The 18,199-nt window shown below is 35.9% G+C and overlaps 1 protein-coding gene across 1 annotated transcript in view; it reads left to right on the forward strand.

The window, feature by feature from the left end:
- The first annotated feature begins 8,167 nt into the window (after nucleotides 1–8,167).
- The window catches only part of LOC145804561 (uncharacterized), a 90,697-nt gene continuing 80,665 nt past the window's right edge, over nucleotides 8,168–18,199 (forward strand). Inside the window, exons 1-2 of the mRNA XM_082898913.1 lie at nucleotides 8,168–8,302; nucleotides 14,484–14,641. Of these exons, the coding sequence (XP_082755039.1) occupies nucleotides 8,285–8,302; nucleotides 14,484–14,641 (176 nt within the window). The 5' untranslated portion in view covers nucleotides 8,168–8,284. The remainder of the gene's footprint in view (nucleotides 8,303–14,483; nucleotides 14,642–18,199) is intronic.

Raw genomic sequence — 18,199 nt, forward strand, 5'->3', positions numbered from 1 at the left:
GCCATCTTGCGGGCTAAGGCGCCCATGGCCTGCTGACCTACTGGCTCGGCCACATTTGCCTGGCCAACACCCTCCTGCTGTGCCGGAATCTCATCCGGTATAGGCATCTCCTGCCTACCACGCCTACTACGCCTACCTCCGCGTCCTCGTCCTGATATCCTAATAAAGGTAACAGGAACATTAGCACATTCACAAATGTGCCGAAGCTACAACACTCACGTCCTAATGCAATGGACAACTGTAATTCATTTCACGTAAGCACATAATCACATAAGCACTTACGAATTTCATTTCCGGATAATGACAGTCCCGAGGCGTTGCTAGAGTTCCAGTTAGAAACAGCATTGATCAGCTGCTTTTCCAACAGGACTCCCAGAAATCCATGGATCCAATCAACATCCTAGAAACTAAATCTTATACCCATATAGTCACATAAGCATGTTATCATACAAGCATATAACATTACACTTAAGTTTCTAACAAGCGAGACAAACCCATTGTGGTTCCAACCACTTCCCGCGTACCCAAAGTATTCGAACCCGGTACACTCTGATACCAAGTTGTAACGTCCTCAAAAGTCATACATTCGTGACATCCATAAACATAAGAGAAATAATCATATTTCTATTCATCAGAGTATTTAATCCAAAAATATTACATGTTGACAACAAATGTAAATGCCCTACGGGCTTACAACTTTCCAAGCCAACACTTGGTTACCACAAAGGAGAGTACTAACTCAAAACACAAAATAAGCCCTTGGCTTGAATTACATGTAATACACAAAATAATTACAAAAGTAAGCCTTCAGCTTCTAAAACCTCCCAAGCTAAGTCCTTGGAGGCGGCATATCACCTGTACCTGAAAATGATATCCCATATAGGGTGAACCAACGCCCAGTAGAGATATGCTAAACATAATATGAACAATGACTAAAACATGAGCATTCGATAAATGTTAACACTAGTCTACCAACTTACAACACCATTCAATCCCATGACAAATATGTCAATGTTCATTTTACTTAACAATTTCGATTTATAAACATGGCTTAGAACCTGGCCAAACAATTTAAATGAGATTACATCTCTTATTAAAACATTTCCTTTATCCACAATTCATTTTCAAATGAGATAATACTCATATCAAAACACTTCCATACTTCACAATAGATACACATATTTGCTGTATCAATGTCATATTAAAACACTTCCATACTTCATAAATGATACACAGATTTGCTATATCAATGGAGTCCATTCCCTATCTCCTCCCAAATAACATCCGGTTTAGGAGTCCATCCCCTATCTCCCCCTAAATCGTGGAGTACATCCCCTATCTCCTCCCACACAAAACAATGTATATAAATAATTATCATATACACGATCAATCAATACACAGATTTGATGTATTATTTCAACCGTCATATTCAATGACATGCTCAATGTGATTAGTTTCAGTTTTTCCTAATCAACATACAGTGTCTACAACAATCACGACTATCCTCCACCGATAGCCCAAAGCAATTATTTCTAGACAGATAATAAATGTATCAACAGATAAATTATCAATATTTTTAAAAGTGAGTGATTAATCAATCCAACTCCACCATTCTTTCTCATAACTTTCCAATTCCACTATTTCACAATGAAAGTCATTAATTACACTAATGACCCAATAAAAACCCAAATATGGCATTTCTCCCCTTTTTTCAATATTGACCCAAAGGTCCAAATATTATCGTTAAACAACCACAATCTCATTTTAGGACCCAAATACACACGTATTGGCCAAAAAAACAAAACCCCTATTTTTCATATTTGAAACCCTAACACCCACAATTACCCAACTTCAACATTACATCAAAACGACAACAAGTTTATGTCAAAGACCATAATATGAGTAGTTATCCCTACCTCAAATTCGGAGCCCAAACGAGAAGGCGAAGAAAATCGAAAGTGCTCCAAATCCCAAGATTTTCGGATTGATAGGAAGCCCAAGCCAAGCTCTACACTTTTTGTAAAGGAACTAAGGTAGAAGGTCATTCAAACTAGATCAAACCTTAGAGAGAAGGTGAAATGTAGTGAGAGAACCTCTCAAAATAGATTTTGAAAAGTAAGAGAGAGAGTGAGAGTTGAAAAAGTGATCTGAAATGACCCAACTACCAACTGATATACGTATGACCCGCTCAAGCGGAGAATAGGACGCTCGAGCGTCAAACACAAAAACTTAACCCACTCGAGCGCAAAAATACCCGCTCGAGCGCCAAGGCACAAAACAAGACACCACCTGCTCGAGCGCAAAAAGGAACCCGCTCGAGCGTAGATTCTACTCTTCCAGTACTTTTACAGACATCGAACACCCGCTCGAGCACAAGGATACCCGCTCGAGCTCGACCTGCTCGAACGTAAGGAAATCCGCTCGAGCATGAAAAACACATCTACAGTATTTTTACAGACAGACAAACTACTGAAGGTATGCAAACTTCGCTTGAGCGCAAGAAGACCCGCTCGAGCGGATCACTAAAAATCTGGGCAACAAGAGTTAGGACAAAAGCTCAACCAACCTGTTCGAAACAAGCCCAAAACAAATCTAAACTCAAATACAAAGAGTTAAAGGACGGGAATGAAATACAGACAACAACAACTATCAACGGAACCAAGTCCAGAATACAGTAAACAAGGAAGGGAAAACCGGGATCGCTATAGTGGGTGTGTTTATCGTGGTTAGGTGTTTCATGGTGAGTGGAAACCTATGCAGGTGATGTGTTTATAAGATTTGAGTTAGAACTATAATTGGAATATATGATGTGTGGAATGAGAATAATAATACCTAACCAAATTCATAAGTGTGTGCATTGAGATATAATGTGCACAGAGATGAAAATGTGTGTGGAGATAGAATTTCTCTATCTCCAGAGATGAAATGTGTTTGCAATCAAGTCACAACATAACGAGATGATTGTCAACGAACCACAATTATGTATGTACTTACTTGTTGGAAAATGAAACTGTAAGGTATGTAGAGTATGAAGTAGAGGATGAGAAAGGAAACGAATGAATAATGACAATTTTTGATACATAAAATGGCTAGAGGGATTGCCTATTTATGGATAATGAAGCGTCTGTTTGGACGGGCTGAAAGTGGTTCTAAATGATTATGATCAAAAAATTTCAAAGAGAAGCCGAAAAAATTATGTTTTGTGAGAGGAGGGAAATTGAAGACATTAAATTAAAAATTTCAACTCAAATTTCAAAAGGCGAGAAAAGCTTGAAGAAGTTTAGGCCTGAAATTCTCGGGTAAAATACATGATTCTTGGAAGACAAGAAAAGTATAATGAAGTAAGGTGCAAACCCCGGTCTAGGGGGTTTGGGACTTGAAAGGTTTAATGAACCTACAAACCAAACGTGGTCGAAAACACAAAAGGTTAAATGACCCCTAAAATCTATGCACTTAGCTTCACAATATTCTAGGAATCTAGAAATCGCAACGTAAAGTGGGTTTCAGAGCAATATGAAGGCTTTGAGCCATTCCAATAATGATGCGTAGAATGGTAAGTTGCGATCGAAGTTAGTGACCCTCTCTCGAAGATGTGGAACTCGCTGCCTATACCCAAAGCCTAAGTGGCAAGACTTGGAGGGGTCTTTCGAGACTCGGCAAACCTTGTGGCAATATGTTTTTTAAAACTAACCCTCATCCTATTTTGAGATGTTGGGAATTGTTGGATTGATGATTAAAGACAAAGTATTGTTGATGTAATTCATAATGCTCTCGAACTGTCTATTATCCTCGAAGGATTATTCGAGGGAAAGACACAAAGTCCTCGGGGTTTACAATTACCTCGACTTGAAAGTTAGAAAGAATCTTTTCCCTACTTGTTCCCTTGGACACATGGCATCACTACAATAGATTGCTTAAACCATAAGCCAATCTTGGGGGTGTATAAATACCTACCACTCATCAAAACTCCACGAAAAAAGAAATCACTTCATATCTCTTTCTTAGAGACTCACTCATAGGAGCTTGAAGAGCTTTGGAAAAGTGAGAGCTTTTGAAGTCATTTATCTAATCATTTAAAACTTAATAATTTGATTTGTTTTTAATATAAGCCATTTATTTATTTTTGCTAAGTAAAATCGATGAAAAAAAATGGCATTCGGTTCATAAATGTGATTTTTTTTTTGTCCAAAGGCCCACACTCTAAAATACTTTGTCCATAAGGACAAGATCCCGCAAAATGACCAAACTACCAATGTATATATATATGGTATACACGTGAACCAAACCTTGTTCCCTATCTCTCTCTTATCTCCTACGATCGACTATCCCTCTCTCTCTCTCTCTCTCTTCTACGATCGTCGTCGTTGCTTCATCGTTGTCGCCTTATCGCCGTTCTCCACTCCTCTACTTTTTATGTTGAACGTCGCTACAACCGTTGTCGATCTACTCCTTTGTGGCTTTGGAAACACCACCGTAGCGCGGTCCGGTGTCAACTAATGATCGTTCTCTCTTTTCTCTCTCTCTGTGATGATGACGACGACTTAGATTTGGCCCTCCTTCACGTCATCAGACTTCACCGCTTTAGATCTGAAGTCGTCGAAACTTTGGTGGGCCTTCATTCGCAAGTCCACTTCGGCTCTACCTCGCAAGTGAACCCCTCCTAGTTGACTCAAGATCTCAGTGGATCAATTAGCAATCCTTCAATCAACAGCTTGGATCTTTTTGCCGATTCGCCTATTCTCATGTCTCTGTCCGTGCTTGATCTTACTCTAACGAACTCGTCAAAACTGCTATGAGTTTGATATATAGACACACATAATATGCATCTATGAGCTAAGTTTGTTGTATTTTATTTTTATTTATTTATTTTTTTGGGGTTTTAATTATTAAAAGTTGTGAAAATCATTGATTGATCATATTTCTACTATAATTTATTGTCATCGTGTAGGTTAAATAGAGCATCTGGATATTTGCAAAAGAAAGGCATGACTTCATCACAAATCGGAGTCATTCTTCGTGACTTTAACGGTATTCCTAAGGTCAAGAAACTACAAACAGATAGATATTAAGAGAGAGAGAGAGAGATATGTGAGGAGATTGCAACAGATTAAAACCAAAAAAAAAAAAAAACACATAAGACCTCTCTCTCCCCTCTCTTTCAAAATTTTTTTTTTTTTTTTTGAGCTCAATATTAGATCTGTTGTTGATAAAGATGATGATGATGTGTTGTTTTTGTTTTTCTTCTTTATTTTTTATTGTTGATAGTTGATTGTTGGATATTGTTGTTAATAATGATGATGATGAAACATATTGCAACAGATATGAGAAGAGAAAAAAAGATTCCAACATATAGTGGATTCATGAACAGATATTTTTACCAGATTGAAAAAAATTAAATAGATAATTTTTTGAACAGTGGATTGATCTGTTCAAAATGAGAATGAACAGATAAGTTAAAAATAAGAATTTCAATAGATAGAGAAAGAGAGAAAAGAGAGGTGTAAAAATTGAACAAAGAGGAAAGTGAACAGGTATGGAAAAAATTGAACAAACAGGGTAAAAATTTGAATAGATAAAAAATAATTTAAATAGATAGATATAAATTTGAACAAATAGTCAAAAAAAAGATAGATAAAAATAAGTCAACAAATAAAGTAAGGGGTAAAATTGGAAACATAATGTCATTTAAAATAATAAAAATGATTTCTCACTAAATTATTGCACAAATGGTAGACCTTTCACCAATAAAAAATATCCACCAGACCTAATGCCTTAAACACTATCCAAATTCGATTTATCACCAATTTTATCTAAAAAAAAATAGTATTTTAGCCATTAAATTAAACATAAGTGTACATAAAATGTCTAAAATATATTTTTTGAATTTAATGGATAAAATATAATTTTTTCCCCATCGTAACGAAAATAGACAAATAGTTTAAATTGAGAATAAATAAAAAAATTAGAACTTAAATTGACAAAATAAAAAATTTAAGACGTATTTTGTTATAGATTTTTATTAATTTTTATAATTTTGTTTAATAAAGCCTTTTTTTTTTTTCCAAAAACTTCAACCAGATATATTGATTATTATTTTACAAAGACCTCATTTGGGAAACTAGTTATTTTAATTAGTTTTTTGATTATTTTAACTTGACTAAAAAGTTATGTTCGAGAAGTTGGTTGTTCTATTTTTTTTTTTTTTTTTTTTTTTTTTTTGTAGTTGGTTTGATGGTTCTAAGAGAAAAAAATAAAATGATTATGGTTTGAATGTGACATTTTGTCCTATTGGCTATTTTAGTATATTTTGTTTTTATTGATTATTTTAGCTTTTAACCTACTCCCCCAAACACCCCCAAAATTAGTAATGATACACACAGAGGACCAAACAGAGAACTAAACATATAAATAGTTCATCCGGCCAGACGACCGAGTGGTTAATCGGCCAGAACTTGTCGATCACGACTATCATTTTGACCGCGACCAGAGCTTGTTGACCGCGACTGAGTTGTCATCTTGTTGACTGCAACCGAGTTGTCATCTTGTTGACCGCAACTATCATTTTGTTAATTGTAACTGTTATCTTGTCGACCGTGACTATCATCGTGTCCACCGCAGTTGTCATCTTGTCGACCACGACTATCATCTTGTCAATCGCGGCTGTTATCTTGTCGACCGCGACTATGATCTTCTCATCCGGGCGATCACCCGGTCATTCGGATGAACAATTTTTGTGTTTGATTCTGTATTTGGTCCTCTCTGTGCGTAGCATTATTGCCCCCAAAATAGGATACCGTGCCCATGACACAACAATAGCTGTTGTGCCTCAATTTGAGGTTTATTGTAGACTTATTTTTATGATTTGAACCATTTATTTTGTGGAGTTCATCAAGTACTTCATATATATTAAAAATTATATTGATCGGATAGCGATAGTTACGTGATCAGATTCATATTTTTTATACTATTTTAAAAAAAAAACAGAACATATATATATTTTTTTTATGATAAATGTAATCCGATCAAATAGTTACTGATATCCAATTAATAATATTTTTTAACATGTTTAAAATGCTCGACGAATTCTACAAAATTAACAATTCAAATTATAAAAATAAAGGGGAAAATTAGTCTAACATCCCTCTTTCACTTTTAGTAATGGAAGAGATCCACAATATTTTTTTTTATAGTCCAAGGTCCTTCTATATATCACACCCACTCTCTCATTCACTCTTTCTCATAGATTTTACTTTCTCTCTCTTCAAACCCTACATCTCTCTCCTCTCTCTCATATTTGAACCTCGTTAATGGTGACTTCAACTCCGTCAATGGCGGCCTCAGTGATTTTCGAAGCCAACTCGATCACGCGCATCTCGGGTTTAGTGTTTAATGTTAGTTCATTTGGAAATCACAGTTCTCAAAGCTTCACAAGATGGCAAACCATGCTTTCATGGTGGGAAAGAAGGTCTGGAAAGAGATTTCATCTGGGACAATTGTACTCAAATTGGAAAATATGGAAGAGAATTTATCTGAATCGTGTATTCATTCGATTTCGATTTTAGGCAATGAATTCAAACAGAGAGGTTGAATCATGGTGATTCCATATGGGTTGACATTGGGATCACATATTACAGTGGTAGGAAAGGCTAATTGGGCTTACCCAGAGATTGGACCAAAGATTGCATTGGTGAGAGAGAATGATTACTCTGTGCAGAGAGAAATTCTATGTTATTCAATTTTCTCTGGGTAATTTTGAATGAACGTTTGTTCATCTCTCTCTCTCTCTCTCTCGCTACTTGATCTCTACGCCATCTCACTAAGCTTCAAGCAGTTCGATTTCATTTCTCATTCTCTCTAGAGAAATTCTTAATATTAAGGACCCTAAAAAAAAATCCCAAAGTAAATCATAATAAATCTCAAATTAAAACACAGTCATTACTATGTAAAGGCTCAAATTTCAGCATTCGGATCCTCTAATCAATTGGCGCAGTTTTGCAGAGTTAGAGAGCGGGAATGAATTGCGCCTCCAGGGCTGAGACAGAGAGAGGACTTTCCTAAAAACCCAATTTCCATTCATCTCTGTTCCGTAAAAAACCCCAAAAAATTAAAAACCAAAATCATCAAAAAGGCCCACCCAAAAAAAAATCATCAAAAAGGGCCACCCAAACCCAAAGCGCGCGTGGCGCGTTCTTTCCTCTCCTTGGAGCGATAAGCTCTTCCGTAGCTCCTCCTCTTCTTGTTTTCTCTCTCTCATTCTTGCTCTCTATCCTTTCATGCTCAAGCGATGATCCTACATTCAAAGGTACTTCAAGCTGTAGAATATTGGAGATTCATTTTTTATTTTATTTTATTTTGGTATGCTAATAGTTCAATTTGTAATTTGTGAGTGCATTTGCAATATGGGTTCTATATATAATTATTATTGATTTTTGAATAAAGATCCTTCTTGAATTCCTCTCAATAATTGTACGTTGTTTTTCTCATACACACTTACGCTGGAGATAAGCGTCTTCTAACCATTGTAAGACTATAATGCCTGACTTGATGAATGATATTGTAGGCTATGTAACTGCTAGGTTAGGGTCACACAATAGAGTCTTTAAGGAATTGGGCAAGTATCACAATTATCACCCACAATATATATATATATATATATTTTTTGATAAATACAAGGGTTAAATTCATTTTACCCCATGTGGTTGGGGCTTGGAGATCTCCCTATGATTCAAATATAGTCAGAAAACCCCATGTGGTTTTGGCCTAAAGTGTTACCGTTAGTTTTCCAATCCAAACTAATGGAAGGTGCATTACACACACCATTTTTTAGAGTGAGTTTGGTTTTTTGAAAAATTAAGGTGAAATTAAGACAACAAAAAAACAAATTTACCTCCATTTTCTCCAAATTTAAAATTAGATTAATATGTTAATTAAATTAAATAAATTAAAATATTATTAAGAATTGATCTAAAATATAAAATATAATGAAGAATTGATTTAAAATATAATTAAATAAAATATAAAATAAATAATAAATAAGAATTGAACTAAAATATAATTAAATTAACATGTTAGGAATTATAATAAATAATTAAATATTTAGGATTAATTATGATATAAAATATAATTAAATTAAAATTAGAATAACAAGTTAAGAATTACAATAAATAATCAAGAATTTATAATTAATTGTGATTTAATTAAATTAATGTTAGATATTATAAATTATGTGTATTAGAGCGAAGAGAGAGAAAATGACAAAAAAATATAGGGTTTGAGGGTATTATAGTCATTTTACATTTATAGTTAACAGTGTTAACGGTTGCACTTTAATTCAAAATCATATGGGGGCTTTCTGGCTATATTTGAAATTAGAATAACAAGTTAAGAATTATAATAAATAATCAAGAATTTATAATTAATTGTGATTTAATTAAATTAATGTTAGATATTATAAATTATGTGTATTAGAGCGGAGAGAGAGAAAATGACAAAAAAATATAGGGTTTGAGGGTATTATAGTCATTTTACATTTATAGTTAACAGTGTTAACGGTTGCACTTTAATTCAAAATCATATGGGGGCTTTCTGGCTATATTTGAAATTAGAATAACAAGTTAAGAATTATAATAAATAATCAAGAATTTATAATTAATTGTGATTTAATTAAATTAATGTTAGATTTTATAAATTATGTGTATTAGAGCGGAGAGAGAGAAAATGACAAAAAAATATAGGGTTTGAGGGTATTATAGTCATTTTACATTTATAGTTAACAGTGTTAACAGATGCACTTTAATTCAAAACCATATGGGAGCTTTCTGGCTATATTTGAACAATAAGGGGGTCAAGTGCTCTAGCCTCAAACCACAAGGAGGTAAAATTAATTTAACCCTAAATACAATACAGCGCTATAGGGGCCACATGGCAGGGATAGAGAAAGAAGGAGGAGGATCAAGGATGAAAGGGAGTCTGTAGGATCTTTAAAGAGGAAGAGATAGCCATTCAATAGAAGAAGAAGAGTGAGGGGAAGAACCTCAAGAAGAAAAGGAGGGAAAAGTAAAAGAGATTCATAAAATGAAATGTCTAGAAACAATCTGTTTATTAGTAGATAAGTCAATGCTAGGATATATATTCTTAAGCCATCAACTTTTTCTCTGTGGTAAGTTGAGTACGCAGAAGTCTCTAATCTTCTTCTTTCTAGGGTTCTTTGTATTTACCTCACGTGAATTCTAAAGGGATGGAATCGAGAAATGCATGGTAAATGTACCTAATGTTAACCCCAAGGGTTTGGCCTAGTGGGTACAGCTTGGGGGTGTGCTACCTTCAAGATCTTGAGTTCAACTTCCACTAAGTGCTATCAACTCCTTGGGGCCACGCCTGTGGGTTCTGCTCAAGATTTGTCCGATCCCTGTGGAGGAGGTGTTTTGCGTGGGTCTCGGGATTAGTTGAGGTGCGCGTAAGTTGACTTGGACGGTCATCAACAACTAAAAATGTACCCGATGTTCAATTGTCTTAAACAAAATTTTGAAAAATTGGTTAATAGACTGAATTTAGATAAATATGCTATTTCCTTTATGTCTGAAACCTTGGTATAGGTCTAAGTCGCAGTTCTATTTCATAGCATAAATATTGTTAAGAGCTCTATGGTATGAAAACCTATGAAGTACGGACACCTCTCCGGGGCTTGCGTATCAGTGTTGGACACATGTCAGACACGCTGTGGACACGTGTCTGACACTCTCTTGAGAGTGTCCCTTTTTTTTTTTTTGAATTTTTGCAGCCGGACACTTTCCGGACACGTTCAAACACGTTTTGAACATTGCGGGGTGCAAAACATAATTTTTGAAGCTTGAAGTGGGGTCAAATTGTAAAAAACAAAATTCAAACAATTAACCCAATTTGGAATCCTACAATTGAATTGATTGAAGAGAAGAAACAAGAGAAAGGGTTGCTCACTGCTCGTTGCCATATCGAAGGTAAGTACTTCGATTCTCTTCTTCTTCTTGTTCGTTTGATCTTCTTTTTCTCTTCTTCTTGTTCGATCTCCTTCTTCTCCTTGTTCGATCTTCTTCTTTGAGTTTTTCGATCTATCTCTCCGTCGCTCTCTGTTTTTCTTCTCTCTCTCTCTCTCTCTCTCTCTCTTTCTTTTTTCTTCTTGAATGTAATGCTTTTCTGTCTCTTATTATTATTATTATTATTATTATTATTATTTTGTTGGCTGATTAGTTTTATAATTTTATTTGATAGAACAAATTAGTTTTATTTGAAGGGAAAAAAATTGTAGTTGATATTGCTAAAATTATTAATTTTAATGATGTGTTTATTAAGTTTATTATAGGACCAATTTTTTATGCTGAAATATAAAATGTTTTTTTGTAATATAATTTTAATAGTGTCATTTTGTATTTTTAATTACCTTTCAATATTTTTTTTAATAATTTTATGACATATAACATATAAATTCAATTATATGTATTGAACATGTCCCCAACGTGTGTCGTGTCCTCTATGTTTTAAAAATTTGCGTGTTCGCGTGTCCGCGTGTCCTTGTCCGTGCTTCATAGACGAAAACAAACAAGTTTGTGATGTTGAACTGGACTTCCGATAGATAAGATAAAATCGAAAAATACAATATACATGTGGCTATGTGCGCCTCATGGTAGGGATAGAGAAAGGAGGAGGACCAAGGATGAAAGGTAGTGTGTAGCCATTTAGTAGGAGAAGAGTGAGGAGAAGAAACACAAGAAGAAAAATAAGGAAAAGGAAAGAGAATTCATCAAAAAGAAATGTCTATAAACAAACCATTTATTAGTAGACAAGTCAGTGCTAGGGTATATGCTAAGATGCAAGGACATGGACACGAGACATAGTGATTTCAAAAAAATGAGGACACTGACACGGCGGGGACATGACAATACAAATTAATTATATATATATATATGTAGATTAATATTACATTCACAAACAATTAAAATTAACAAAAATTAATACTAATGCAAAATAATAAAAAAATCACTTTTTTTTTTTTGGTGATAAATAAAGTTTATTGCTTGTAGCATCAAGATGATTGAAAAAATACAAAAAGTGCCCTAAAAAGGGGAAGACTGCATAACCAATCAAATCATTCAAGAAATCAAAAAAATAAACAAATCTAGGTCTACCCTCATTGTAATCCAACTATACAAAACTACAAAAAACCTATTTTCTAACCACGAGATAGACCGAGCCACCCCCTGAAAAATACGGCGATTCCGTTCCAATCCAACCAGTGACATTAAGCACAATGGGGCCATGGCCTAAGCCTTCCGCTGCCTCCCAATCTGACCCCCTCCCCAACTTCATAGGACCGCCATCACCCTCTTTTGCTGAACCCCAGTAATTCCAAAAGTAGAGAAGATAAGCACCCACAAACAATAAGCCACAGGACAATGGATAAGCAAGTGATTAACAGGCTTTGCATTACCATAACACATATAACACCAGTTAACTTGAAAATAACGATGGCGAACCAAATTATCAATAGTTAGAATTCGATCAAAAGCTGCCGTCTATGCAAAAAACGCCACCTTAGATGAACACTTGTAACATAAACACGATGCCAAAGAAACTCCCCCTCCACACCACTAGACAAAGCCCGGTAGAACGACAAAATCGAGAAAACACCTTTATGCACCTGACCCCCCCACACCAAGATGTCCTCCCTTACCTCCCTAAACCCGCACCGTGTACAATAAACTCAGTAAATCCACCAATTGCCCAACCTTCCCATCCTGAACCTGCCGGCGCAATATAATATCCCAAACCACCGCACCTTCAACTCCATCTAGATAAGATGCCACCACAGCCTCCTGATCAATGGCAATATGAAAAATCAATGGAAAACAAGACTACAAAGAAACCTTACCACACCATTGACATCTATTAATTATTTAAATTTAAGCAAAAAGTAATAGTCATTCAACATCCAACATGCATAAAAAGAACTAAGAAAAGGGGATAAAAAACTAGTTGGGGTGTCCCTTTAAAAAGAAGTAATTAAATAAAGGGACACACGAGTCCCCTCTGTGTTCCTCTCTCCGACACTGCTACAACACATATTTTGGAGTATTGGTGCTTCATAGGGTATATGTTTTTAAGCCAATTAGATTCATATATTTGATTATTTATTTATTGGAATTAATGTTATGCTCATGCTTTATTATTTGAAATGTTTTCATCTAAGAAGCAGGGACATAGACATGGATACGTTGACACAACAATTTTTCAAAATTTTAGGACACGGCATGTTGGGGGATACATGAAAAAAAATAATGTTTTTATATATTTATGTCATATATATTACAATATTCATGAATTTAGAAAATACTAAATCAATATTGTGTTTTATTTTTTTTAAATTTTTTATTGGATATGATTTATTTATAATAAACTATTTGTTTATTTATTTTCTTGGATTGGTTTGCAATATAGTTTTTTCCTCATCATGCTTTGACATGATGGGCTTGATTTTTAAACCTGCTTGATGTAGTCCAAGTAGAAAGCCATGCACAATGAATTGGGTCAGTGGCAATTTAGAATAAAACACCCACAAAGCCCATAACAATGTACAACAGACCAACAAAAAGAGAGCCTACCCCATTAAGTGGAAAAAAAAAAAAAAAAAGATTCTGAACCCAGGATGCCTCTGTCGAAGAAGACGAAGTTGAACCAGGAAAGTATGCTTCTTCTATACTGTTATTGTCTCTTGTGTGAGTTCTTCCTTCATCTCTTTCTCTGTGAATCACAGATCTAGAGTTCCTACAGGTAGCATGAACAAAATCAGTGATTTTTTTATTTTATTTTTGGCTATCATCGTGTCCGAGAAGTGTTCGGAGAGTGTCGGAGGTGTGTCCAGCAACTAAAAGAAGTGAACAAAAGTGGGATAGAAGAGAGGGCATGTCTGACGTGTGTTTGCCGCGTGTTCAAACTTGTCTGTGTCCTAGACGTGTTGGACACTAATACGTTAGGCTAGATGAAGTGCATGTGCTTCATAGGTTTTCATATATAATGGATGTGATTCATGAGATGAATGTTTTAACCTCATGGTTATATTAAATGTGCTTTATGTAGGCCAAGGAGTTTCATTTACATGAGATCTCCAAAGTTTTGTAACTTGGAAATTTCACAGTAGTTAATAGAATTAGGGTCTCTATTAGGTCAACAACAACATAATTAACTTTTATGTGGGTGGTTGGGCTTGTCCAACTAGAACATGACATTTTCAGAATATGTCACTTCAAAGGCTGAATTTGTGGTTCATTCGAGTAATGTGGTGTGGGAAATACTAATTTAAGGGATGTGTTACATGATGTCTATCATGGAATTCCTAGAACATGTCATTTCTTTTCTATCTCAGTTTTGCTACTTACTTCCAATGTTCCCTTTTTTTGTTGGTAACATATTTTTTTTTGATAATTAATTATCCCTAAATGTTAATAATGCAGGCATTGATTTGGAAAATCCAGTTATTGATGTCACTCCATCTCCTCTCACCGGTTATACATCATCTTCTCATGGTTCCAAAGATGTTTTATTGTGTGAACGTGTTCGAGTTGCTGGTCAGTCAAGATTGGAACTTGGGAGTTATGCCAGTGCATATCAGGTTAAATTGGTCCCATCTGCAGTAATTCCTGAGAGACTGCACAACAAAATTCAGATTTGTTTTCACCAGTAAAAGAAATGTCCTTGAATTTTGACTCTTTAACACCCACCCTCTCTCTCTCCCTAATACTCTATGTTACATGGACTCGGGTACAAGTGTCGGGTGCGAGTATGTATTTAGGGGTCGGACTCGGCAAACCTCTAAATGAGGGATATGCGAGGACGTCCAAAAGGTACCCAAAATTAGACACGGGTACGTGGATACGGCTAAACATGGATGTATCAAAAAAATATTATGTATTTTTTTGATAAAGTTACAATAATTTATGGCTCAAAATGATTACGTATTTTTACGATGATGCTACACATTTGTAGTTAAAAAATATTGAATAAAAATTATATATAACGTTATTAAAAAAAATGAATAATTTATTTTCCATGGATATAAGTTAAATTCCAACACCTTAATTAGTATTAGTCCCAAACATGAGAAGCTTATGTAATGTAACGCCCTCAAAATAATAACAATAAACCCATCAGATAAGACATGAATTTACATTTAAACTAACCGCATTCCTTTCATTCATTAGAATTCCAAGACATAGGTATTACATGTTAACCTCATAACAAAATGCCCTACGGGCTTACAGCTTTCCAAGTTAACACTTGGTTACAACAAAGAGTTCTAACTCGTTTACACATTAAGCCCTTGGCTTGAAATTACATGTAATACATCAAAGTAAAACGACAAAACTATGCCCGCCACAAGCCTCCCAGCTATGTCCTTGGAGGTGGCATGCTTCCTGTACCTGAAAATGATATTCCCATATAGGGTGAGCCACAGCCCAGTAGAAATACACTAAACCAACCATGGACAATGACTAAAACATTAGCAATTGATAGTTGGTCAACACTGATTCAATCACATAAATTACATATTTATGTCAACGACTTACAAGTCCCAATTACTTTTCATTTTCCCTTTTTCAACAGATAAGCATGCTAGCTCTATCATCATTTCCACAGATATGTATAAAAACTATATCTCACATTCAGATAAGTATATCAACAATATCCACAGATAAGCATACAAGCTGTATCCACACTCTACAACAGATATGTATATCAACAATATCCACAGATAAGCATACAAGCTGTATCCACACTTCACTTCACAAAGATAAGCATATGAGCTCTATCTTCACTTCTCTAGACAAGCATATGAGCTCTGTCTACGGAGTACATCCCCTATCTCCTCCAAATACCTATCCGGTTTAGAGGTACATCCCCTATCTTCCCCTAAACCGCGGAGTACATCCCCTATCTCCTCCTCTACACATAACGTATATAAACACATTGGTTCTATATACAATCACACAATACAAACAATTAATGTATTCTAGCAACTGTCAAGTTCCATAACACATTCCATTGATTAGTTTCAGTTTGCCTAATCAACATACATTGTCTACAACAATCACGACTATCCTCCACCGATAGCCCAAAGCAGTTATTTCTAAAACAGAAAATAAATGCACAAATGGATATTCAATCAACATTTCATTTCGTCATTTCTCATCAATTAATTATCCCAATTAATTAAACAATGTAATTAGGCCATTTTCCATAATTACTATTTCAACCCTTAGGTCCCATTTTCATCAATGATTCAACAATCATTCCATTTTTCTATGCCAAACATGCATCTAGGTTTATTATGAATGAAACCCCAACTTTTGGATAATTGCACAAAAGCCCCAAACTTTCACAAAATTACCAAACCAAGCCCAACATCTCAAAATACCAAAATTTAAAGACAAAACCCATAGAGAGGAGTAGGATATCCCTACCTCAAATTCGGAGTCCCAAAGGAGATGAAGACCAAAACCAAAATGCTCCAAACCTCAAAATTTTCAGATCAAAAGGAAGCTCTCGACGATCAACACAACTTTTGTGAAGGCAAAAGGTGAGTAAACGATCCTTACTAGATCAAAACTAAGAGAGAAGGGCCGATTTAGAGTGAGAAGCTCTGAAAATGGCTTTTTGGAAAAGTAAGAGAGAGAAGAGAAAGTGAAAAGTGATTTGAAAAGTCACAATTTCGGAACTTTAACCCAGGTCTCCGCTCGAGCGTAAAACACCCCGCTCGAGCGGCCACTCACAGGCGTACGCTCGAGCGGCCAACCTCCCGCTCGAGCGCAGAATGCACTCGCTCAGCACTTTTGCAGAACCAGACCTACGCTCGAGCTCCCAACCCTATGCTCGAGCTCACAACACTGCACAACAAGATACTGGATGGATGTAATCTACGCTCGAGCGCCAACACCTACGCTCGAGCGTACAGGCCAAAAATCTGGGCAACTAGTTTTGATTTCTAAACTCAACCAACCTGTAACAAACCCGCTCAACACATCCTATAACTCAAATACAAAGTAAGAAAGGATGCAAACAAGATAATAAACAACTACCAACATCCACGGACACATGTCCGGATCACTATACAACAAGGGTAAACCCGAGATCGCTATAACCTCCCCCCCTTAAAGAATTTCGTCCCCGAAATTAAACACAAGTTTTCAAAAACAAGTTCTCCTCCATTTTAAACAATGTTACATTTTAACATTCAACAATTCGACCCATTACCGGTCATCCCATCCCTTAAACAAGAGACATATCACAATATGTAAACAACATATGTACTTTCAACATGCATCAACATTATGCACTATCCTTCCAATTTCAACAATATATTCAACAGATATAATGTTACATTCAACTTCCATATGAGGCAAGTTCCAAAACATACTACCAATAATCAAAACATTCTCAATGTTTCACAACTTAAGACATATATAAAAGCTCTTAAGTTCAACAAAATGTAAAATTCAAATACAAAATTACATATCAATAAACAAGTCCGGATATTTCTCACGGACTCCTAACTCACGTTCCCAAGTGGCTTCTTCCACTCCGTGATGTTTCCACAAGACTTTCACCAAAGGAATGGTCTTGCCACGCAGGACTTGATCCCGCCTATCCAAGACCCGAACCGGTCTCTCCTCATACGAGGCATCCTCATCTACCTCTAAATCGCTCCAATCCAGCACATGTGATGGATCTGGCTCATACTTCCGAAGCATACTCACATGAAACACGTCATGCACTCCGGACAACTGCGGCGGTAAGGCTAACCGATAAGCAACCTCACCTATCCTTTCAAGGATCTCAAAAGGACCAATAAACCGAGGGGATAACTTCCCACTCTTCCCAAACCTCATCAGGCCTCGTCTAGGTGATATCTTTAGAAAGACATGATCACCTACCTCAAACGCCAAAGGTCTCCTCCTACGGTCGGCATAACTCTTTTGTCGACTCTGGGCTGTAACAAGCCTCTTACGGATAAGCTCAACTTTCTCCGTCGTCTCCCTAACTAACTCTGGACCCAACAAAGGTGCATCACCCACCTCGGCCCAACAAACTGGAGACCTACACGGTCGGCCATACAAGGCCTCAAACGGTGCCATACCGATGCTAGACTGAAAACTGTTGTTGTAGGCAAACT

Source organism: Camellia sinensis, chromosome 12 (assembly GCF_055761805.1).
Source record: "Camellia sinensis isolate YWXY chromosome 12, ASM5576180v1, whole genome shotgun sequence".
NCBI lineage: Eukaryota > Viridiplantae > Streptophyta > Magnoliopsida > Ericales > Theaceae > Camellia > Camellia sinensis.